We start from the raw sequence: 24,109 nt of genomic DNA, 5'->3' as shown, positions 1-24,109 counted from the left end.
TGACTGCAAAGAGGCTGAATAATGGTAAATGTCGCCTTAACAAACCCAACTTAAACTCTAATCGAGCCAAACCTAAGTTTTATAATGAGATGAAGATTTACAGTGAATTTTAAAACGTCACTAAATATATCGACGATCAGCTTCTCCAAAGCCTGTTATATCATATCGGTATCATATCGGCTTAAAAAAAAAAAAAAAATAAAAAAAAAAATCATATCGGTGTGGCCCTAATAACGATACAGCCGGCACAAGCACAATGTGGCTTCTTTAATGAATTACAAATCAAATTGCCATCACAAATGTCAGACATATTGACATAAGACATTTTGTCAACAGTATCGTCTTTACACAAACGTTTTCCTAGAAGTGTTGATCGCATAAGCCCGGCAGGCAGCAGATACTGTTTGTTTCCTCTGGACATTTGACCCTGGTGACCACAGTGGGACCTGCAGTTCTCCACCCGCAGAGAGGAACTGTACTGTTGTCGTAGTAACCATGAGCTGAGCAACTGTACTCTTACTGAGAGCAGGCTGAACCAAAGACCAGCCACTCTGAAGATGTTACACTTTCTTCAGATTTGTGGTTATTTTTGACATTTTTAATTTGGGTAATTGGGTAACTGTCAGTTTGCCCTAATTGTGATGGGTCAAAAAAAAAAAAAAGCCAGACAAAATCATATCTTCTGCAAAGTGTCAGAAATCCAGCATACTTTTACCTGTTCAGTTACTGCTTTTGTACATTGAGATATTTGACATTTTGAACCAAATAGAGTTTGAATTATGGTGTGACTGAAGGCATTAGGTTTAATATTTATGAATACAGGATGAAAATCTGATTTTTATTTCATTCCTTTTTGACATTTAGATATAATAATGCTGCAGTTGTTATAAAATTACTTTTAGTATATTGTCTCTTGTTGTTGACCTTTCCAATTATAACCTGAGAGATATTGCAACATGACTACTATTTCACAATTTGAGTTTAAATTTCTTCACAATAAAACCCCCCATTGTGGTAGGGGCCCAGGGTAAAGGGGCAGGCCCTCGAGCTCCACTGGACTCTGTCACTCATGAGGAGTCCTACATGAAGGATTTTTCCATTTATCGTCTGCTTTTACAGATAAACACCACCTTTTTATTTATTTATTTTTTGGTTTAGTTTCTTTTACATTAGGAGTGCCCACAGTTTTTTCCTGGATGGTCCAAAATGAAATGTGCATTATTGTAATGAACAGTTTGTACATAAAAATGTTCTGCAAAGAAATGTATGATTGAACTTGTATTAGGAAATAGACTGGAATGACCTCTATCCCATCTTCTGACTCTGTTTTTATAGAAAATTAAATTAAAATTATATTTTTCTTCAAATCTCATAGCCCCCTTGCAGGCCCCCACCAGGGGGGCCAAGTTTGGCCTGTGGGCTCCACTCTGGGCTGCCCTCCATTAGAGTCTCGAGTTCTTTCATTTGCAAACAGTTTTTTCGTTGTTGATCTTCTGACTAGTGTCAGAATTAATGTTGATGTGTTGCTTCCTGACATTAGACGGGTGAAGCAGCAGCACATTCAAACTCCAGTTCAGTAAGACTTTCATACCGCTTTTAGCTAAAGCCAGTGTCCTGGATGAGCCTGGATGAGCTTGGATGGGCCTGGATGGGCCGGGAGGCTCCTGGCTGCAGCAGGACCCAGGAGCCATCTGCTCACCCTGGGGAAGCTGGGCTACATGGTGTAGTAACAGTGAATACTGTGCTTGGGTCCAGGCAGAGCTCATGGCTCGAAATAAAGATAAAGAAAATATTTGTGTGCTATTTGTAAGCTCACACTGAGTTGTGTTCAGAGAAAGAACCTGGGCACCACACGGGTGGTGTCCTCTGGGACAAAAGAGGGGTTGTCTCTCTTCGAGCTGACGTGAGAGGAGAGGATGTGGATCAGCCCTGAGCCTCTGTCCTGCTGCTGGTCTAACAGCTGCAGGGACAGTGGACAGAGGGCCAGTCATCTGCATGGACATTTTCCACTGGATCCACAGGTTTGAAGCAGCTGTCCCAGTCTCTCTGCGAGTACACTCTGTTCAAGTCCACGTCATAAACCCCGCCCTGCAGAGCCTGACCACAGAAGAGCTGATCACTACAGCATATGTACAGCATCATATAAGATCCACCGTCATGACTCTGTGGAACACCCTGAGGAGCAGTCTGACCCTTGACCTCTTCCTGCCCCTCCCTGCCTCTCCCACCTGCCTCCTCTCTGTACAGCTGTGTACTGCTGTGTTTGCTTTGATACACACAGACCATTATCTCTGACTGTCAATCATTATCTGTATGACTGTCAATCTGATCTGAGAGAAAAGATCCAGTTCCAGACTGTATGTCATGGCAGGTTAGGCCACTGTAAATAAGACAATCTTTTTGATAGATTCAATTGATCATATTGATCATATTGTATAATTTAATATTACATAATTCAGTCTGAATCAAAATCTAGGCTAAAAAGGTCTTGGCCCATACTATAGTCATTTTTGTGCATCATTTTGAGAGATTTTGTCTGCACCGCGACCCTCTTTTTACACTTTTAATACTGTTGTTGCTACAAATTGTCTCAAATTGTCTCTGTCTTTGTGTACAGTTTGTGGTGGTCAGTGTAGTTGGGTGGTCAGTCCAACAAAATATGAGCCTGTAATATGAGACTTTGGCTGTAAGGCTGATACTTGATGTCATAAAATATTTCATCTTTATGCCAATCGATCTCTTATTTAAATGTATTTCTGTCATTGGTGAGAAAGGCTTTGTACACAACCTATGTAATTCAAGTTCTAAAAAGTAGAGGAATACAGTGTATTATTTTAGGGCTTGGCAATATAGTAAAAAGACTGATTAGAAAAAAGATGTATTTCTATCTTCTCGACAATTCCAAAGATGAGATGGAGATGTTGGTGGCTCATGTCTGCCTCAGCCTATGGAGCTTACATAAGATGGGTTGACAGAGATGGGTTTTGATGTCCATGTACTCTGTTGAGCTCACTGATCCCAACGCTGTGTACAAATAGAACAACAGAATGCCACTTTCAGCAATAGTATCTGATTTTTGATACTTTTGACAAACCAAACCACATACGTTTACTGACAGACGACTGGCTGTAGACCTCTCTGTTTCCAAATCCCATGAATTGCCTAGACGTGTTTTTTCCATGTTTGTTTTTTTTTTAACATAATTACACCCTTGCATTTTAATTTGGTGCGTGTAGACTTTTTATAGGCACTGTCTAGTTTCGTCCACCGCCATCTCCAAATAAACATGCTACTATACAATGATGTCATCTCAAAGCCAGTATCATTTGTCCTGAATCTCTCGCCCGTCCGAGGAGCAGGCCTGTCCGTGAGGTGTGAGAGCCCACAGCCCAGCAGGAGCCCCCCATGGTTCTCTCTCCTCTTTTTCTCTCTTCTCTCTCCTCTCTTTCTGTTTCAGGACCCATATGGCGCTCTTATGTAAGGCTGAGTGTGCGCGGTCGAGCCCCCTTTTACTCACCCTGGAGACGTGTTTGGGTGCTAGATCTTGTTGTTGTTATCATGTCTGTAGAAATTCTGTGTTCAGAATCTTCAAAATTTCTGAGTGGATCCGAATGGAGGCAAAATGAGTAGAACACAACGCATTTTCAATGATTAACTCACGTCAGATTGAAACTGAAATAGTAATTTTAGACTTTAAACGTAAATTGTGGAGATGCGTCACTCATTCTTTTTCAGTTCTGATACAGATTCTGATACTGTGGGTTTAAGTATCTGCTGACATCTAAAGAAAACACCATCTATTATAAAAAAAATTAACGCAAAACTGATCCAAATGCGTTATGTAACTGATATTTATCTCTTAAGTCCTCCCAGACCGTCTTTGTATAAATAAAAGTTCAAACATTCTGAGACTTTCTGGGCCGACTACGACCAGGAAATAGTCTTAATACATCATACGTGTCCAGCGAGGAGGAGTCTGTTTTCATTTTTGTCCAGTTGACAGAATTGAATTTTCTTTTGCCAAGTTGCATCTGTGGTAAAGAATGTAATAAATCTGTAGTTGAAATAGAAACTGTTGTGGGGTCAACAAGTATTTGTCCACTAAATCTTAAATCCTTCATCTAAAATGTTAGGAGTGTGTTCTAATCACCTATTAACACAGATCTATTCTGCAAAATGGACATTCCACAGTTTTTAACAATGTCACAGATGTTTCCTTCTCATTTACTCATCAGAAGTTGTATTTGGATAGTCTGATTCATCAGCTGGTTTCACTTGGTGGAAACTGTGTGACCTTGCAGCATTAGGATTCGTTCACTTGACTTTATTTATTTAACCAATCACTGCTCTTTGGTCGTGACATATGTAATGCACCAAATCCTGTAGGAAGAAGGACAATAACGTCTTTCCCCTTGATAAAATTCACCAAAAATTCTCTTTGTTCTGGTTTTAAATCCTCGATCTCAGGAATCGTTGCCAAAACAGAATGTCTGGCTTTGTCTACATCCATCTTGACACTTTGTTTACTGTTGTGCTGTTCCACAAAAGGACCCAAACAGGCATCACAAGCTTGACGTTATGGCTTCACTGATTGGTCGGTGCGCGGTCTACAACTTCCAGGGATCCTGCAAACCATCTAGTGTATTCCAATTCCTGACACAAGTCACTAGAGAGAAATGAAATTGAGTGGAGGCACTAGGTGGCACCAGCCTGGCTAGTATTTGGAGTGATTCGTGCATATTCGAGCAATCTTTAATCACTTATTTTCATGCCATATTGTCGATCAACTCCACATTTTCATTGCCTACACGCCCACTGTAATGCACTAACTCCGTTCTATAATTTATTTTCTGAATCGATGATATATGTAAGATTCTGTAGCGTTGCATAGTCATAGTACAAATGGAAAAAAAAAGTCCGCTGCTCACTAGTTTGATCTGCAGGTATCCATTTGAGGAGCCGGTGTCCTGTTGTTTTGAGCTCTCTAGTGCTACTGTGCATGCACACGACCCTCAAGCACTGTTCCAGGTTAAATGGCGTCGATTTGAGCTCCCGAGGCAGAAGTGGAGCAACAAGTCACATTTTAAAAGTGTATTGGTTTTATTGTCTGTTTTGACCAGATATAAACAATGACATGTGCGTTTTTTAGATTTGCAGCAGAATACCTATGTTAGATCAGTGGTCCCCAACCTTTTTTGCTCTACACACTAGTTTTATGTCCTGTTTTTGTCCTGGTTTTAGACCTGGTTTAGAGACGTGTCCTGCGTGGTGTATGGGAGGAGGTGCGGTGAGGTGATTGAATAGTTTAGATTTAATATTTGATTTTATCATTATCATTTTCATTACATCGTATTTTATTTTGTTTCTATGTGTAGAAAACATTATAGGCGCTGTTTATACTATAACAGGAAATTCACACTATGATATTAGTGTTAAATATTCTATATGTAACACTATTTAATATAAAGATTTGAGTGTTTCCAGTCATTTATTTCTCTTATATAATGGGAGTCTTATTTGATAGAAGATATGGGCCTGTGGGAATGAGCTCTGCCCAAATCCATCTAAATGTGCATAATGGTGATTCTACAGTGGGACATTATTCGATGGATAAATTGTCCTGTGGATATGTGCGTCCTTTAGTCAGGAGTCTATATGAGCAGAATATGACTACTACTACTACCTATGCATATTCATATAAATGAGCAGAAATTTGACATAATTAAGGTATAAAGTGTGATCACCGTGTGCAAACAGCAACAAACCTGCGTCTCTAATCCAAATATGTTGTCACACTGGGGAGGTCAGGGTTTGGCTTTATTGGATCTGTACAACTGTAAATGGAAAAACGTAAGGTCGCTTATTTCTATAGGTCATCGTGAATCGAGAGACGTCACTGTTGATTTAGTCTGCGGGGAGCTCATTTCGACGGAACACTGGCTCTTTGTTGTGATGACGTTTACAGTAACGTCAGCTCCCACCGGGCCCCACAGTTTTCTAACCTGGAAATCAGCGCCCTTGTTTCTTTTATTAAGTCATTTTAGATAAATATTGTGATTTTAAATAATCCAAATTAACAACTGAATTAAATTAACAAATAACTTGATTTGTAAATGTTTTCTAACCAGGCTCTGATGTGACTCGCATGTAGCTGAGAGGTCATTTGCCAAAACCGTCTTGATTTTTCACATTTTGACATATTCTGAGTCTAATCCAAATTGATCCTTTAAAATCCCGCTCTGCTCCACTTTCTTTTTTTACCTCCACTCTGGAAATTTGCATGTTTTTGTTTACAAACTTTGAAAAGGGTTTATTTGGGAAAATCACATGCTCTACCTCTTCTTTTTTTAAACTTTCCAGCAGCGATCCTTGAAATGACACCTTCCCTGATTACAGGTTAGGTCGTGTTTCCTCCCGGGTATTTTCTGCACTATAGAACTCCAGAATCAGTGTTGGGAAGGTGACTTTTAAAATGTAATCCCCTACAGATTACAGATTTCATACCCCAAAATGTAGTTTGTAACATAATCCATTAAATTACTTAAAGTGAGTAACGTAATCTGAATACTTTGGATTACTTGATTTGCTGTAGAGAAGCAAAGACCAGGATATCGTAACATAAGAAGTTTTCTCTACTAAAAGAAAATAAAAAGCCCAGACTTTACTGAACCATATAAAAAAAAATTATTGTTTTTAGCCCTGGTTTAGTTCTGGTTTAGATCTAGTTTAGACCTGGTTCAGTCCTGGTTTAGTCCTGGTTTAGATCTAGTTTAGACCTGGTTTTAGTCCTGGTTTAGATCTAGTTTAGACCTGGTTTTAGTCCTGGTTTAGACCTGGTTTAGATCTAGTTTAGACATGGTTTAGACATGGTTTAGACATGGTTTACATCTAGTTTAGACCTGGGTTTAGTCCTGGTTTTAGTCCTGGTTTGGACCTGGTTTAGACCTGGTTTAGATCTAGTTTAGACCTGGTTTAGATCTAGTTTAGACCTGGTTTAGTTTCCAGCAATGAGTGGAATTACTGAAAAAAAAGGGGGAAAACAGGAAAATACCTCTGTGTAATCCATTTATTTTAACAAAGTAACTGTAACCCAATTACCACTCACTGAAACAGTAACTGTAACTGAATACAGTTACTCATAATTTGTACTCTGATTATGTAACTCTGGTACATGTAATCTGTTACTCCCCAACACTGTCCAGAGTACAACACAAACCGCTGACGTACTTGGCTCACAATTGAATAGGAATTACAATTTGAATTCACAGTTATCAGATTGTAAAGACAATACAGTAAAATGTACATTGTGAGTGTTGTCGCCCAAGATTAATCCAAAACGATTCAGGAAAGGTTCATTTCTGTCCTGTCAATGAGACTTTTTGAGTGAATAATGACTGATTAATATCTAGTTTTGGGACTTGTTTTAGTAGATTTCTTTTCCCCTATACAAAATGTCTGAATTATTATTACAAATTGTTACATAAGTCATTCCGCACTTCATCATAACAACAGTGTAATCTCGCTCCTGGCTTTGGTCTCCGCTTGTAAATACCACAGCGCAAAGTCTCCAAAACCGGATTCTACCAGTCTGCGCTCATCCACACGCACACACGCACACGCACTCACAACACAACGCATCAACGAGATACACGGCCAATCGCACACATATAACTCTCTATGCTGATGCGCCACTTGACCTGCAGCCATGGTGAGGCATAAAGTGGCACATTATGAAAGGTCCTATATTACATAAAACTGTGATTAAAATGTTAGAATGTTGTTACCTCTTCAAAAACAGACCTGGAGTTGTGTTTTGTTTCATTCACACATGCGCCTTCTTTATCATTATTATTAGTTTGTACCATATTCCAACCATATATGGAAAAAACAAAGCAAAATCCTTAAATTTTTCATTCTCACTGTTGTTTATTTTGTACGATCATAAACTTTTTTACCTTCTTTATCATTATTATTAGATTATTCGACCATAAAGGAAAACCAAAATCCTTACATCACAGATGTCAAACATAAGGCCCGGGGGCCAGATCCGGCCCTCCAAGACTTTTAATGTGGCACTTGGGTGATTTTCTACTAAAATATTTTAATAATATTTTCTATTAAAATCTTGGTCATTTTCTGTGGTGTTTATCACAGCAGTGTCTCCAGTGTCTCTGTACGTGGCCCCTCCCACCAGAGCAGCACAAATGAAGACTTGTCTCTTTCCAAACGCTCTTAAAGGACGATCGTTTTGACTGTTGACCGTGACACCCTCATCAACAAAATGTCCAAAATGAGAAAAGTGGAGCCGAGTGCAGGATTTTCCAGGAAAAATTGACTTATTCCTGTTTGCAAACAAGTTCATGTTAAAACACTGTGTTGAAATTGATTTTTTCTTAAAGTTTCAGGTTGTTCATAATATTATAATATTTTGTAAAAGAATGAGTTCATCAATTAAAAATATTTCTGTAATAGATTAGCATTTCTCTGCACAAATATTTGAACTTATTATTATTTTTGGGGTTTATATGACATGAGTTTTCTGATCCAGCCCCTTTGGGATCAAAGTCGGTTGGATACGGCCCCCGGACCAAAATGAGTTTGACACTCCTGGGTTACATTTGTCATTGTCATAACTGTTTATTTTGTACGATCATAAATAATCAACTTTTGTGTCTTCTTTATCGTTATTATTAGATTGTATGACTACAAATGAAAACATATGTGTGTGTGTATGTATGTGTGTGTATGTATGTGTGTGTGTGTGTGTGTGTATGTATGTGTGTGTGTAGATGTGTGTGTGTGTGTATGTGTATATATGTATGTGTGTGTGTGTGTGTATATATGTATGTATGTGTGTATGTCTGTATATGTGTGTGTGTGTATTTGTGTTTGTGTGTATGTATGTGTGTGTATATGTGTCAGCCATGTGTTAAGGTGAAACAATTGGAGTCAGACATGATAAGTTTTTTAAACTTCAACTTACTCCTTCTGAGCACCAGAAAGAGTCTCAACATGTTCATGTGCCCTTATGTATCCTGATGTTTAATGTACGTTTCCCTTGCTCAAAAAAAAAAAAAAAAAAAAAAAAAAGAAGATGATAGTGGGCGGCAGTAGTTCAGTTGGTAGAGCATTCGCCCACTGATCTAAAGGTTGGCAGTTTGAATCCAGCTCTCAACATAAACATCTCAGGTTGAGCGGTCAGATCCACTGACCCACAGGTTGGCTGGTGTGATTCCAGCTCCCACAGATGAATGCTGCCGCTGTGTCCTTGGGCAAGACACTTAACCCACCTTGCCCACAGTGTCTGCGTACACTGGTGTATGAATGTGTGTGTGAATGGGTGAGTGGTTCCTTGTTGTAAAGCGCTTTGAGTGCCTTGAAGGTGGAAAAGCGCTATAGAAAAATGTGACCATTTACCGTAGTAGTAGTAGTAGTAGTAGTAGTAGTAGTCCTCCTCCTTTATTATGAGTCTGTCTACATCTCTAGAGCTCAAAATGCTCTATTCCATCTTGTGATGTCATGAAGTGGTAGTTTTCAAGTTCACAGATAACTTTTACCTTTTGTTCAGTAGAGATCAGCAACTTCAGAGCTGAAATTACCCAAATGATTCAAATGAAGGTGTATGGAGTTTAAAAACATAGTGGAGCACATCCTGTATTACCACTAGGGGTGTGCATAAATATTGGAATATTGATGTACTGTATCGTTTAATGTGATGATACAGTATCGATATCGTGGGCTGCTGTATTGATATATCACTAAATTATTTTGTTACAGCTACAGATTTGTTGTTTGTTTAGAGGAAGGAAACTTGTTTATGCGACACATTGTTTTGATGATTAAAATGTTTGTGTTTCATTAGAATTTTGCACAAGAAGTGGTTTAACAAACACTTTTAGTATCACAACCATGATTTAGACTTTATTTTTTATTAAACCAAATCAAATCAATTTGAAATATATCATATCAAATCAAAACTGCACTGTATCGAGATATGTATCATATTGGCAACTTCTGAATGATTCCCAGCCCTCATTACCACATGACATCACAAGGTGGCATACAGTGTTTTCAGTTTGAGAGAAGAACTTCTAAATATTCAAGATTTATGCGTGGAACAAGTGTGAATGAAACAAAACACAACTCCAGGTCTGTTTGTCTTGAGGAAATAACATTATAACATAAACATTAACATTAGGCCCTTCAAGCGTCAAAACAAAACAGTCAGCCGCTGCGTCTGGTATTTTAAAAAGCTATTTCGCAATGTTCTCATCATTTTTAACAGTTTTGCAGGAGCGTACATGTCGAGCTCAACAGCGCACCAACTACTGTAACATTGTTAAAAACTCATAAATCTATTTTACAGAACGTCCCAGGTCCCCTTTAAGTTACACTTGTCATGTGTTTAAAAAAAAAAAAAAAAACATTGCAAGGAGACATGCTGATGATGAAAATATTTGTGGAGTTTGAAGAGAATTTGTTGGGAAAAATATTGTAGCTTTTAAAAGGAAAATATCTCTGTGATTCCATCCAAAATGTGAGGACAGTTTATCCACACAGAGTTTTTGTTTTTAGATTTATGTAAGGAAAAGTGATATAACTTTTTTTTTATTCAGCCAAATTTTTTATTTTTTTTTTCCCTAAATTGTCCTTTAAATATACCTACTTTTAACCACAAACTTTGAAGAGAGCTGTGTAGACACGTTTTGTGTAGTTATTGCTTGTGTTCTAATAAAGCTTTATATATTGGACCTTTTAGGCAGAAAGTTGACCAAAACAATCTGTGTTGGAGATTTAAGGCAGATACACTAAAAATATTAGCCTAAATATATTAAGCACTGTCATTTTCAACACAAAATATTAGTACACTCTTCTAAGTTACTATGAGGTCTTACACTTGTTTAGATACAGCTCTAAATGATGCAAAAAAACTCATTTTTTTTCTATCGATCGAGTATCTTGTTTCTATATTAGTTTCAGTATCTGATTCCCGATACTTTTGGCAACCCCAGTACCCAGCAGAGACGGGACCAAGTCGTTGTTTTGCAAGTCTCAAGTAAGTCTCAAGTCTTTGATCTCAAGTCTGAGTCAAGTCCAAGTTGAGTTTTGAGTCACTGGCCCATAAGTCCAAGTCAAGTCCAAGTCATCTGCTTTGAGCTTCAAGTCATTTCAAATCTTTAAACCAATGCACCAAATGTAGCTTAGATTTTTGGAATTTATATGACTTTTAAACTAAATTGTACTTAAAAAAACATAGTAAATTTATAAATGAGTATTTATAGAGTATATAAAAGTTGTAGAAATGTAATTTTTTTCCTTTTGAAATGTTTTGACAAGATCTTGGAGTGAATCATTACAGTCAGACTAGAAAGAATTCAGATTTTAAAAGTGCTTTTCAAGTCACAGGCCTCAAGTCCGACTCATGTCCCAAGTCACTGACCTTCAAGTCCAAGTCGAGTCCCAAGTCCTAGTCCATTTTATCAAGTCAAGTCTCAAGTCCTAAAAAATAGTAACTCAAGTCTAACTCGAGTCCAAGTCACGACTTGCAAGTCCCACCTCTTGTACCCAGCATGTTATTTTGTTACTTCTATGTATAAATTGTGTTGTATTTGACAGGAAACATTCGACACATGTTATAAATATGTTTTAGAACAAAGTGTTAGTTCTATTTACTTGTTTTAACTTTTCTTCACGACTGCACTTGACTGGTCTAAACCTTTGACATTATCTCACAAGATTTAGTAATCCAACCACAAAAAATATCATGCACTTTAATTCAAATGCCAATTACTCTTTTAACTTTTTTGGTGTTTTTAATCTCTGTAAACTACCCCTCATTTTGCGCATTGCGTTGTTATCAGTGGGTGCTCAAGCGTAGCATGTGTCAGCCCGCATCTCCGTCAACACAACTTACGTAAGCTCCATAGGGTGGGGCATACATGGTCCACCAACATCTCCATCTCGTCTTTGGACTTGTCGATAAAACTAGATTTTTTTTAAGTACCCCTCACTGACGTACAACAAAAGATTCTGAATTCATCCTCAGAAACATAGAAGATCATTTGTTCTGTTAGATTTTGAATTTTAAATACTCACTTTGAATTTTTTAACTCTGAGAAAAGATTTGTTTCTTTCATACATGTTGAACACAGCCCTGGAATTGCAAATCTATGCCAACAAAAAAAAATTAAAGGCAGATGTTGACTTGAAAACTACAGCTTGGTGATGTCACAAGGTGGAACAGAGCATTTTGAGTTTCAGAGATGACACACTAATAATACAGGTTTACTCAAACATGTGTGAATGATACAAAACACAGTTCCAGGTCTTTTTTTATGGAAGATAATTTGCTTCATCTGATTTTGAATTTGCAATGCCGTCGAATTTCTCGCTTTGAATTTTTTAACTCTGAAAAATTTGAATGAAAGTTTGAATTATTCTGAATTTGAGTTGCTGAAATTTTAAGTGTGCATTTTCATTCAATAGGGTTCAATTTGAGAATAAATATTTCACTTTTTAAATATTCAGCACATTTATTTTCAAGCCCAGTTAAAATTCACAGTGAGAAATTTCCTGCTTGTTACAAAATTTGATTGGATCTCTTTGGAACGATTCCCTAGATCTTTGCATCTTGGATCTTTCCTGCAAATTTTTTCCTGCAAATTATTTTACACTCTGAATTTCAACTGTTGAATTTGAGGTCTTGAAAATATATTTTTTTTCAATATTGGATTTTTAATACTGAAAATGTACACTTAAAATTTCCTCAACTGCCATTCAGAATAAAAATAATTCAAACTTTCATTCAAAATTTTCAAAGTGAGAAATTCAACGGCATTGCAAATTCAAAATCGGATGAAACTAATTATCTTTCATTAAAACAGACCTGGAATTGTGTTTTGTATCATTCACACATGTTTAAGTAATCCTGTATTATTAGTGTGTCATCTCTGAAACTCAAAATGTGTTCTATTCCACCTTGTGACATCACCAAGCTGTAGTTTTCAAGTCAACATCTGCCTTTAAATTTATTGTTTGGTAAAGATTTGCAATTCCAGGGCTGTGTTAAAGATGTATGAATGAAACAAAACACAATTCCAGGTTTCTCATGAGTAAACAGATCAGAGAAAATCATAATCTGGGCCCTTTAACAGTGAGATTTATATAAACTAATCTGTCTTGGAGAGGATTACGACCATCTCCTGTTTATCTGCGTACACGTAGGCTTTACCGTAGTGGTTAGATAACATGTAGGTCACTCTTTTGTACGCGCCATACACATACAGTAAAGCTGGGTATATATAATGAATGACGGCGTCCCATCTGGCCCGAGTGTGACGCCGGCGCGCTGGGGTCGCTCGCCATTGGCCGACCCAACCGCGGCGCCGTCTGCCATTGGCCGAGCGGTGGGTGCAGTCTTTTGTTCCGGCCGGGCATGCGCATCGCCGACCAAACGTAAAGGAACACAATGTACAACTTCTGCACAAAACAAGGACATATCATGACCCCGGGCTCGCACTTTCGTTTTTTAAAAGTTTAGCCCGGCGTTTAAGCGGACGGTAAACGGCGAGCGGTATTGACGCAGCATGTCTTTTCTGATTAAAGTTCCCAAATGGCGTCAACTTCAATTTAGGCTAGTGGGCCAGTATAGCGCAAGAAGAATAGACTATTTGACCTTTCCCTAATGGGGTTAATAATTTCCCAGTGGGCACCAACGTTAAACGCAACAACAAACTAACTACGCCATCGTTTTGTTATCTTTTGTTTTTTCACACAAAGCTCAGTTTAGGTTTAGAAAGTCTATCACAAGTGTAAAATAATAAAAATAGTCTGTGTCTTTTGTATTTCTAGGGCTTGTTTTGAATGTTTTGTGTGGAGTGTTTGCAGCTCTGTGGACGCCATCTTGAGCAGCGTGGAGGTACACGTGAGGCAGCAGCACAAGGCCTGGCGGTGCCCAGTGTGCATGGCTGATCAAGAGCGAGCAAACGCCTTCTTCGCCTTCTTCACAGTCCACCGCAGCTTTGGTTGTACAGGCAAATTTGAGCATTTCTAAATATATAAGAATATAGGTGAAAAATGTAGGTAAAGGATGTTGTGATTGACAGATTGGCGTGGAGAGAAGAGGCGAATGGGAGGGCCCTGCGAGGCGATGACGGGTGTGTGGTCAAAAATGGCTCATCCGATTGGCCCGATCGCGTTAATCTTCGCTGGCGGTTTACATAACGGGCGCGGGGAGGAGGCGGTGACGTCACGCCACACGAAGTTCTCTGCCAATCGTCTCGAGCCTATAGGTTGTTGGGACTTTGTGGAGGGGCAGCTATAGCGACTTGACACAGTAACGCGCGCTTCATACACACACTACCTCACCCCGGTTTACACTGCTCCCTCCTGTCCCCATTGTTGGTCAGTGTCCCCATGTGAAGCCCCCACGGTTGACAGGGCAGGGGTCGGGCCAAAGGGCAGGTCAGGAGGACGAGGGGGTGAGGGTGCGCGGGTGCGGCGCTGGTGCCTCTTTTTGGTGGTTTTTGGGTCTCGGGTGAGGGGGTCCATCTCAGTCGGATTGCGAGCTTAGCCTGACAGGAGCATCCATGAGGGAGACGTGCTTGGCCGCTGGACGTTCGCAGAGCAGGGACGCCATGGCCGTACAGCTGCTCTTCTGGGAGCTGGAGAACCACCTCAAGAGGTAACCTGGAGTCAGTGTTGGGCGAGGGGGGCGCGGGTGCAGGGTGTGGGGGGTAGGCGCGTGGACCAGCGGGGGTCCTTAAAGCCACTCAGGGGCTTTTGTCTTGGTGTCATATCCATGTGACTGCTTTTGTTGTGATGGAATGTACCTCGTTTTGGACGTATGGTGTTTGACATGTGTCTGAGTGTGTGTGTTTGCAGTTTTAAAAAACTTCTTCTTCTGACCAGAGGAATAGCACTTTAATAGCATTTTCACTACATAAAACTTCAGTAGACTTAACTGTTAAAGACTTTCTCTACCTGTTTGAAAGAGCTACGCCCCAAAATGTTGAGAGAGCTGAGCTGCCCTGAAGGGCTCGCGCTGTGTCTGAGGACACGGTGTTCTAGAGCACATGCATGTTGCTGCGCTTGCCTGTGAATGTGCTCATTCCATGTGATGGATCCGTCATGCCACATCCATCATCTAAATACATACATTTAATCTCTCCAACTTTATAGTCCCATCAAAAGTCTGCACATTTACAAACAACATTTATAAAGCACAAAACATTCTAATGAGGCTCATCATTTATTAAACTCATCCCCAGTAGCTCTGACAAAAGTCTGTACCTGACATAAGAAGACAAAAGACAAAGATATAGACCTGCCCAGGGTCTCACAGTGTGTTCTGCAGAGGAGCAGTGACACAAACACACACACACACACACACACACACATGATCACATAATTGTGATGTATGCCCTGTGCTGACACACACACACACACACACACACACAGGTGTGTGACCCTGCAGCTCCTCTCACACTTTAAACTGTGCTCATGTGAGCTTCATTCACTGTGTGGACTTTGACAGGCTGATGTGGAGCAGCCGTCTGTACAAAACATGCAGAAGTCCCTCACAAGCCAAGTACTTTGTGTTCTGCCCAGAGCCCATTGTCTCAACACTCTAATATACTGACCTTCAAAGCCTCACTCTCTGCCACTCTTTCTTTGACTTCTTCTTTCACAATTTTCTAAAACTCAAACTGGACAATGACATGAATGAATGAAATACTAGAAGATATATCTGTTTTGTTTTCAGTCATGTGATTATTTTTACCATGTCAGTTCAAATAAAATATTCTCAACACATTTCTTGAAGGCACATCCCAAAAAGATAAAGGTGTCCATAACACAATATTATATACAATTGTATATATTTTTTATGTATTTCATTCATTTCATAATGCAGAGTTTTATCTCCCCAAACAACTACAGAACTGTGCAAAATTTCAAAATCCTGAACTATAAAAGTTTCAGATTGTACAGGACATGAAGCGTAAAGGATCATGTTTTTGTATTGACTGTGTAATGTAGTTGGGGAGTGGTCCGGCCTCCCTGTTAGAACAGTGTGTCCTCTCAAAGTGCACATGTGTGGAGACAAAGCAGCTTGAGCCTCCTCTGCTACTGCGGTAGGCCTACCCTCTCCTGTAGGCATATACACACTCCTCTAGAGATACACACTCCATACACACTCCTCTAGAAATATACACACTCCTCTAGAAATATACACACTCCTCTAGAAATATACACACTCTCCTCGAGAAATATACACACTCCTCTAGAAATATACACACTCCTCTAGAAATATACACACTCCTCTAGAAATATACACACTCCTCTAGAAATATACACACTCCTCTAGAACTATACACACTCCTCTAGAAATATACACACTCCTCTAGAAATATACACACACTCCTCTAGAACATACACACTCCTCTAGAAATATACACACTAGAAATACACACTCCTCTAGAAATATACACACTCTCCTCTAGAACCATACCCTCTCTCCTGTAGGCCAGTCTACCTCATAGTATTAATCATTGTGTGTAGAGCACATAGTGTTTTATACAACAGCTGCACTGCTCCATCACAATACCACATGTAGTTTGTGTATAACACAGTTATGATTTTGTTATTATGTAAGTGTTCATGATGATATAATGAGATATTCATGATTAGAATGAAATATTATAATAATAATAATAAGTGTTCCTTTACTTACATTGTTGATTTTCAAAACCCCCAGTGAAGGCACAAGTAAAGACAGTAGTGTCCACGTAACATCATTAGAAGAGTTTTGACTTTTATTTACTAGACCAAACATCAGAACAAAAGACTTAACGCTCATGTGTGCAGGTTTACATGAGATTCAATGTCACTGAATCATAAAAATACTAATAACACTGTCACAGAGTCATCTGGAGAGTGAAGCATCTTCAGGTGTTTCCTCCAGGTGATTGTCTTTGTTCTGCGCAGTGACCAACAGGTGGAGACACTTGCACAGGTCTGACAGGTCCTGTCCCTGCTCCTGGGACCCGCACAGAATCACGCACATGAATCACGCAGAGTTCGTCCGCGCAGTGTCTGCTCAGAGTTGGACTCTTTGTCCCAGTTTTGTTGTATCAGAGTGTGCAGTTAAATACTTGTGTCCAGTGTTTGTGGAGGACAGTGCGCCAGGCGCAAGGATGCTGCTTACATTATGATCATGAGCACAGAGCTCAGCCAATCAGAGGCCGTGTGCAGCATGTATTATTCAGATGAGCCGCGCTCTGAGCCAATGAGCGCGCAGCTGGCGCTGTTTGCTGCATGGATTAGTGAGAGAGGGAGCGCGGTATGCGGAGCCGCAGCCTGCTGCTTCACTCTTTGTGCTGTGTCCCGGCCGTGAGCTGTGCTTTGGCCCGGGGAGCTCAGCGACAACTAGAAATGCTTTATTTTTCTACTTTTGTACCGCTGGACGTGCAGTGTGCAGCCCTCCCTCTGAGCCTATGGGGGTTTTAATGGACGGGGTAGCATGAGTTCGCAGTGTTACACAGTGGCGATGGACCTTGGCGTGTGTCAGCTACGGAATTTATCCATATCGTTTTTGTCCTCTGTGCTTGGGAAGGAGACTGCATCAGTCCGGCTCGATAGGTACGTGTTGTCCAGACGTGTGCGCGCACGGAGCGGAGCACAGCGCCGCTGTCATTCATCCTGTCCACTGTCTTCTCCTCTGTGTTTACGCGAGCTGCTGCCTTCTCCGGGCAGATATGATCTGTTTACTGTTGGATATTGTTGGACACCATTGTCTGCTTTTGGTTTCGTTTTGCTTTCGTTATCAGACAGAAGCAGTGTCCGCGGGCAGCGGGCTTCATCTCTGTGTCCAGTGCTATTAACACGGGCTTTTTGTGTGTGTTTTGCAGTTCTTCGGGCGCAAGTGTGGTGGCCATCGACAACAAGATTGAACAAGCCATGGTAAGTGTCGTGTTTGTAAATAGGCCGCTCAGGTTCATGTATGCGCTGCCTCCGCTGTTATGTAACCGCGCCGCTGCTTTTAGAGCAATGCGCATACCGAGGACGACCTCATCCCGAAATACAGCCACGACACACGCCACACCAGAACACACCGCACGACATTCAGTTTAGGCACAACGCAGAGCTTCTGGGTTTATCAGAACGACATGAAAAGTCTCTCCTCTCAAATGAATGAACGAATGAATGAACATGGCGCTGTGTGCTTGAGCTGAGCCTTTGCGCACTTATGTAAACATCTGATGGGACCTTTTACACTGGACACTGAACTTGCTGCGCTGTGTCCATTTGGACGATTAGGACCAGGTCCCCTGGAGCTTATGGGGACACTTGATGTGTTGGGCCGTGTCCACAGGCTGTAGCCATGTCCCTCTTCCTCCTGCATTCACTGCCCTCCCTGTCCTCTGCTCTCTCCCTGCCTTCCTCTCTCCCTCTCCTGCTCTTCCTCCCTCTCTCCACTCTCCTCTCCCTCCCTGGCCTGTGTTGCTAGGCAAGCGCCGTCCTCCCCTCCTCTCAGTATAAATAACTTGCACAGTGATTGGCTCCTCCCACCGCGCGGCTGAACATTTTGTACCGTGCTGCTCCCGGGGCAGTGGAGAAGAGGAGGAGGGAGGGCGGCCCGCTCAGGGATGCTCCGATCTAGGGCACGTCTCCCCGTCCCATCTCCTCATTGTGGACGCTCGGTGTGGCCTGAGGCGGACTTCTTGAACCAAGACGATAGTCCATATTTGACAAGAACTGATATTTAGCTGTTAAAACCCACAGCAACTTTATCTTAAGTTAAAGAAACAATCACAAATCAGCTTTTCACTTTTGCAAAAAATAACTAAATGTATTCATCTGGGAAGTAATTAGTTACAACTCTCTTTGTTGTTGTACATTGTGGTTCATTAGTCTGTACAAAAAGTGCAAAAAAACCCCCCAAAAAGTATCGAATATCAGCATCGCCCAACCCTAACTGTGGCGTTTTGGTTCACGGCGGTCACGCTCATCTATTTTCACCTGTCAGTCACTGGGAGAGGTGGCATGTGCTGAGCCAGGGCATGCCGACTTATAGTGCCACTTTAACCTGAGCTCTCTGGCCTACTTTCTACTCGGGTTGTCAAAAGTATGGAAAATCAGACACTAAATCACGCTAAAACTCGTGTCAAAATGAGCGTTTTGAGCAGGTATCTATACTTAAGTCATATTCGCAGGACCTGAATAGATTTAGAAGGATCTTGAGCTGGATCAGAACAAATTTAAGAGCACATAGTCTCGTGTACGCCCATGAAACCGACCTGGACCACTGAGGATTACACACATGGGAATAGAAAAGAAAATGCTACTGTTTAATGCTGAAAATCATTCTTTTGTTTATTCCTTAGTATCGAATTTGAGTTTAAAATTTTACTATTGTGACACTGGACTTTCTAGTACCACAAATGAATTCCGTATTCATAAAATAAAACCTCATGGAGTCCCAGGGAGGGCATCTGACGCACAGGAACATTTCAGAACATGTTTCTAGACGTCTAAGATACACGTTTTAGCAGCTTTTACACAGACTATGACCCCACGGAGCCACAGGAACATTTAGTTCTCTGCAGCCATGCCGACGAGCCAAAACCACATGCGCTCTGACAAAGACGTTATGGTCTGGAGCCGTATCCCGTCTGTGTGATTTCTGATGTGGATGTGGTGTAACTGACAGGTGTTTTAACCAAAAGAAAAGAATTGTCCAATAAAAAGTTACGGTAGCTTAAATAATGTAGAAGAGTAAGAAACAACGCGGATATTTGTAGAATCAATAAGCATATTTTCTGATCTATTTTCGAATGTTTCCTCATCAAAAACACACCTGGAGTTGTGTTTTGTTTCATTTACACATGTTTAACGCACAAACCCTGCACATTTAGGTTCCTGTCTCGAAAAGAAGACACTGTTCCGCCGCTTCATGACACCACAGGAGCTTTAGATGTAGACAGAAAATAACAAAGAGTTACTCAAACATGTGTGCAAATGAAACGAAACAAAACTCCAGGTCTGTTTTTGAGGATTTAAAACATGTCTGAGATCGTTTGAGACACACAAATGAGCGTTACAAATGAACTGCTGTGATTGGACCATCTCGAGTCTGGACAAACTTTACGGTCTGATGCTCGTAGCAGCCGTTCACGTTTTTGTTTGCGCGTTGTGAGCGTCGTGATCCCGTCCCGTAGAGTTTGTTTGGTCTTGATTCAGTCATCTAATCTCTACGATTTGTGCATCTAATCTCGTCTTTGTTTAGTTACAGTTTAGTTTCAATTTCGATTTCGTTTCAAATCTGGCTGCAGCCTGGTCTTGTCACTAGGAATGAAACGATATCCAAATCTCTAGGTTCGATATTTTCACGATACACGTCTCACGCTTCGGTATTTATTGCGATATTTTGTGAATATGCGACTTTTCTTGCTTAAAATGCCTTGACAAGACTTAGAACTAGACAAAGAACTAAGATTTAAAAGTGCTTAGGAGTGTTATTTCTTAATGTATTTCGCAACAAAACGGAGCAAAGGATCATGGTCGATGTAGTTCCCTCTGTTTTTTAGCTGTTGCTGCACTAAAACAATCAATTTAAGCAAAGAAACTTGTAATTCGATAGATATTGTGACAGCCCACGATATTATTGAGAGACTTTTGACAATACGATATCACAATATTTTGGTTATTGTTACACTCTTAGTTGTCACGATACTAAAATTTCAAAAGATTTCGATGCTAAGGAATAGAAACAGTACTCAATATCGATTCTGATATCACGATTTCTTTAGACAATACAGTATCATTTTGAACATTAAATAACAGTACTAGTATGTGCTCTTAAACTTGTTCTGATACAGCTCAAAATCATTCTAAAGCTGTTCAAATAAGATTCATTTCTGTCCTGTGAATGTGACTTTGAGTATTGATTAGGGATGTAACGATATCCAAATCTCTTGACGATATTTATTGCAATATTTTGGAGAGGCTGATATAATTGTAGACAGGACACTTTTTTGCTTTTAAAATAGCTTGAAAAGAATTTGGTGTGATTTATTTCCGTCATAATCCCAAGAATTCAAGTAAAAAACATATTTCTTCATGTTTGCCCTGCAATGAATCATGGGATGTGTAGTTCTCTATGTTTATTAGTTAGTATGTTTCCCTATGCTGTCGAGAAACTTGTGATTCGATATATTGTGACATCCCACGATATTATTGTGAGACTATTGACGATATATCACATCACGATATTTGAGTTATTGTTACAATCCTAGTATTGATACCTGCTCAGTTTCGTATTGGTTAGTTTCTGATTTTCGATACTTTGGACAATCCTATAGTTCACCCGTGTCTTCATTTTGTCCTGGTTTCATTCCGTTATACTCGTGTTGTAGTCTACGTTTGGTCCTGGACGCACTCACACTTGACCTTTTTGAGCCGTGATGTTTTCAGACATGATTGCACAAGGTTCTACGGTTCTAAGTTTGTTTGTTTTCAAGTGTGACTGCTTCCTAACCGTCCACTCTCGTCTTCCTCATGTGTCCAGGACTTGGTGAAGAGCCACCTGATGTACGCCGTGCGCGAGGAGGTGGAGGTGCTGAAGGAGCAGATCAAAGAGCTGAACGAGCGTAACTCTCAGCTGGAGCAGGAGAACAACCTGCTCAAGACCCTGGCCAGCCCCGAGCAGATGGCGCAGTTCAGGGCGCAGGTCCAGACGGGGAGCTCTCCCACGGGCCCGGGCCAGCCCGCGGTGGGCTCCGCCGGGACGCAAGCCGCGCTCCCCCCCTCACAGAACACCGGCATGTCCGCGTAAGGCGCCGGCCCGGAGAGCGGAGGGGAGAGGAGTCCTGCCATACTGTGAAGACGTGACCCAGCCCGACTCGCTCCACAGCGCCCCCTCTCGCACGCTCGCCACAACGACGCTACCAGACAAAAGTTCAGACACGCTTTTTCGTCTGTTTCGTTTTTTATTCCCGCAATTATTGACATTGTAGATTCTCTGAAGACGTCAAGAATATGAATGGACACGTGCGGTAAAAATATATTCAAAAAACACCCTTTGCCTTGAACCCTGGTTTGCACTTCTTACATTTCTTGACCCTGACATGGCACAGCTGTGAAACGAAAACCATTTCAGGAGACGTCACGGAAATCATTGCGAGAAGGCCGAGTGTACGCAGCACTGTTAACAAAGCAAAGGGTGTCTACTGTGAGGTTTTTGAATATAAAATCTAAAAACGTTGCTCGTTATTTAATATTTTTCTTTGTTACATAATCTCACGTACCTTACTTTATATATTTGACGTCTTCTGTGTGGATCTAAAATGTACAAAGTATAAAACGTAAACGGTGAGACAGTGTGTCCGCTTTTGTCTGGTAATGGACTTTGTTTTGTTGCACATCGAATCCAACTTTCGAGGGTCGCACCAGTGTCTCCAACTCGTCTCCGCTCTGGACAATCGGCGTCGCTCCCGCGCGTCGCCACGGAAGAAGACAGACGGACAGAGCTAACACGAACTGATTTTGTTTTATGTTTTTCATTTTTCTATGTTTTAATTTAGAATTTCAAATGCCACATGATGCTCGGCCCCTCCGCGGCGGGAGGGGCCCGTGGACTCGTTTACATTCGCACACAGCTCTTTTTTGACTTTTATTTAATTTCCCAGAACGCTGTGGTTTTATGCACTTTCCCCCGCCCCCTCAACTTTCAAAAATGACGCTGAACTTTTGACGTACGTTTGGTCGGTCGAGGCGCGGCGGGCTGGACTCAGACACGTTGCTCCCCCCGCGCCTCGTGTTCACGTGATCGTTGACGTCCCACCTGCACACCCTTTGCCCCTTTTGGACGGAGCGTTAAACATTTAAGCAGGGAATCCATGTTTTTATTTTGGGTTTTTTCGTCTGTTTTTAGGAAAATCTGGGAGTGGTTTATGATTTTTTTTTTTTTTTTTTGTCGTTGTATTTAATGTCCTTGCAATCTCTAAAAAAAGAAATCATAGGACGGAGAGTTAACGGGACGTGACTGTTTTTAGGAACTTTGTACAGTTCAATTTGTGACTCTAATCTGCCAAGTGCCTGGTCCGTAACCATAGATACATATATAGTGTTTTTTATTTGTCTTATATAAATGTGTGTGTATATATTTATCTATGGTTTACCAGGTTTTAAACTACCTGTGATGTCATTTCTCAGGGCGGGAGGAGACATGGTTTTAACTGTCTCTCCCGCAGTGACAACACGGCCTTGACTCTGCTCAAAAATCCGGATTGTTCTACGTGTTGGTTTGATTTTTTTATGAAATGTTTTTTTTTTGTTTTTGTTTTTTATTTGTAAAAAAAGTGTTTGGGTTGCCTGGTGTGGCGGCCGAAGCTTCGAACACGATAATGAGAATTGTTGAAAAATGCCTAGCAGAAGTACGGCATTGTTTTGTGCATGTCCCCCAGCCCATCACAAATGTGACGTTACAATTGCACTAGACAGTTGCACCTCGAATAAAAAGGAAAATCAAACGCTGCCTCTGTTTTGTTTTGTTTTTTGCATAGAAATAGTCGCATTCACTATAAATCTAAGTCGTTATGAATGGTTATTGTATTTTTATTTGTTCACTTAGATTAAAAACGCGGTATTTTACTTCTATGAGGTATTAACTGCTAACACAAAACATATTTAGATCATCATGTTACCTTTTATTGTTTCAGAAACACTATATTTGCCTGAAAATAACGTATTAACAAGCTTCACTCCACCTTCAGAGCGTTATCACAGCTTAAAGAACATTCATACTGCTGTTTTAATGTTTTTTACCGCAAAAAACTGCACATTTTTTCCCCTAAATGAATTTTTTAGTAGTAGTTTGTTCAATCATTTTGCAGCACTACAAAAAAAAAAAAAAAAAAAAAGCATAGATCAGGACCGAAAAAGTTTTGGCTGAAGTAAGAAGTACTTAAAATTAATTCAGAAGTTGCCGATACGATACACGGGCCACAAGACGATACATATCTTGAGCGCACTTTCGATTAGATTCGATACGATATATTTCAAAGCGATTTGACACAGTTCAAGTCTAAACCATGGCTGTGACACTAAA

The 24,109-nt window shown here is 40.6% G+C and overlaps 1 protein-coding gene across 2 annotated transcripts; it reads left to right on the top strand.

Moving 5' to 3' along the window:
* Positions 1-14,588: 14,588 nt before the first annotated feature.
* zgc:65895 (uncharacterized protein LOC393546 homolog) lies at positions 14,589-23,531 on the top strand. Of its 2 annotated transcripts, none has more exons than XM_020927072.2 (3): positions 14,589-14,683; positions 17,910-17,961; positions 21,569-23,531. In XM_020927072.2, exons 1-3 carry the CDS (start codon positions 14,589-14,591, stop codon positions 21,833-21,835), a joined length of 414 nt encoding a protein of 137 aa, XP_020782731.1. In that variant the 3' UTR covers positions 21,836-23,531. The 2 variants fall into 2 exon arrangements, with proteins under 2 accessions (XP_020782731.1, XP_020782730.1); XM_020927071.2 differs by lacking the exon at positions 14,589-14,683 and adding an exon at positions 17,335-17,640.
* Positions 23,532-24,109: the final 578 nt, after the last annotated feature.

This window comes from Boleophthalmus pectinirostris, unplaced genomic scaffold, assembly GCF_026225935.1.
Source record: "Boleophthalmus pectinirostris isolate CB_2022bp ecotype Guang Dong unplaced genomic scaffold, ASM2622593v1 HiC_scaffold_11, whole genome shotgun sequence".
In the NCBI taxonomy this organism is placed as follows: Eukaryota; Metazoa; Chordata; class Actinopteri; order Gobiiformes; family Gobiidae; genus Boleophthalmus; species Boleophthalmus pectinirostris.
Note: the sequence above shows the minus strand (reverse complement) of the source record. Positions and strands in the feature narration are given on the sequence as shown.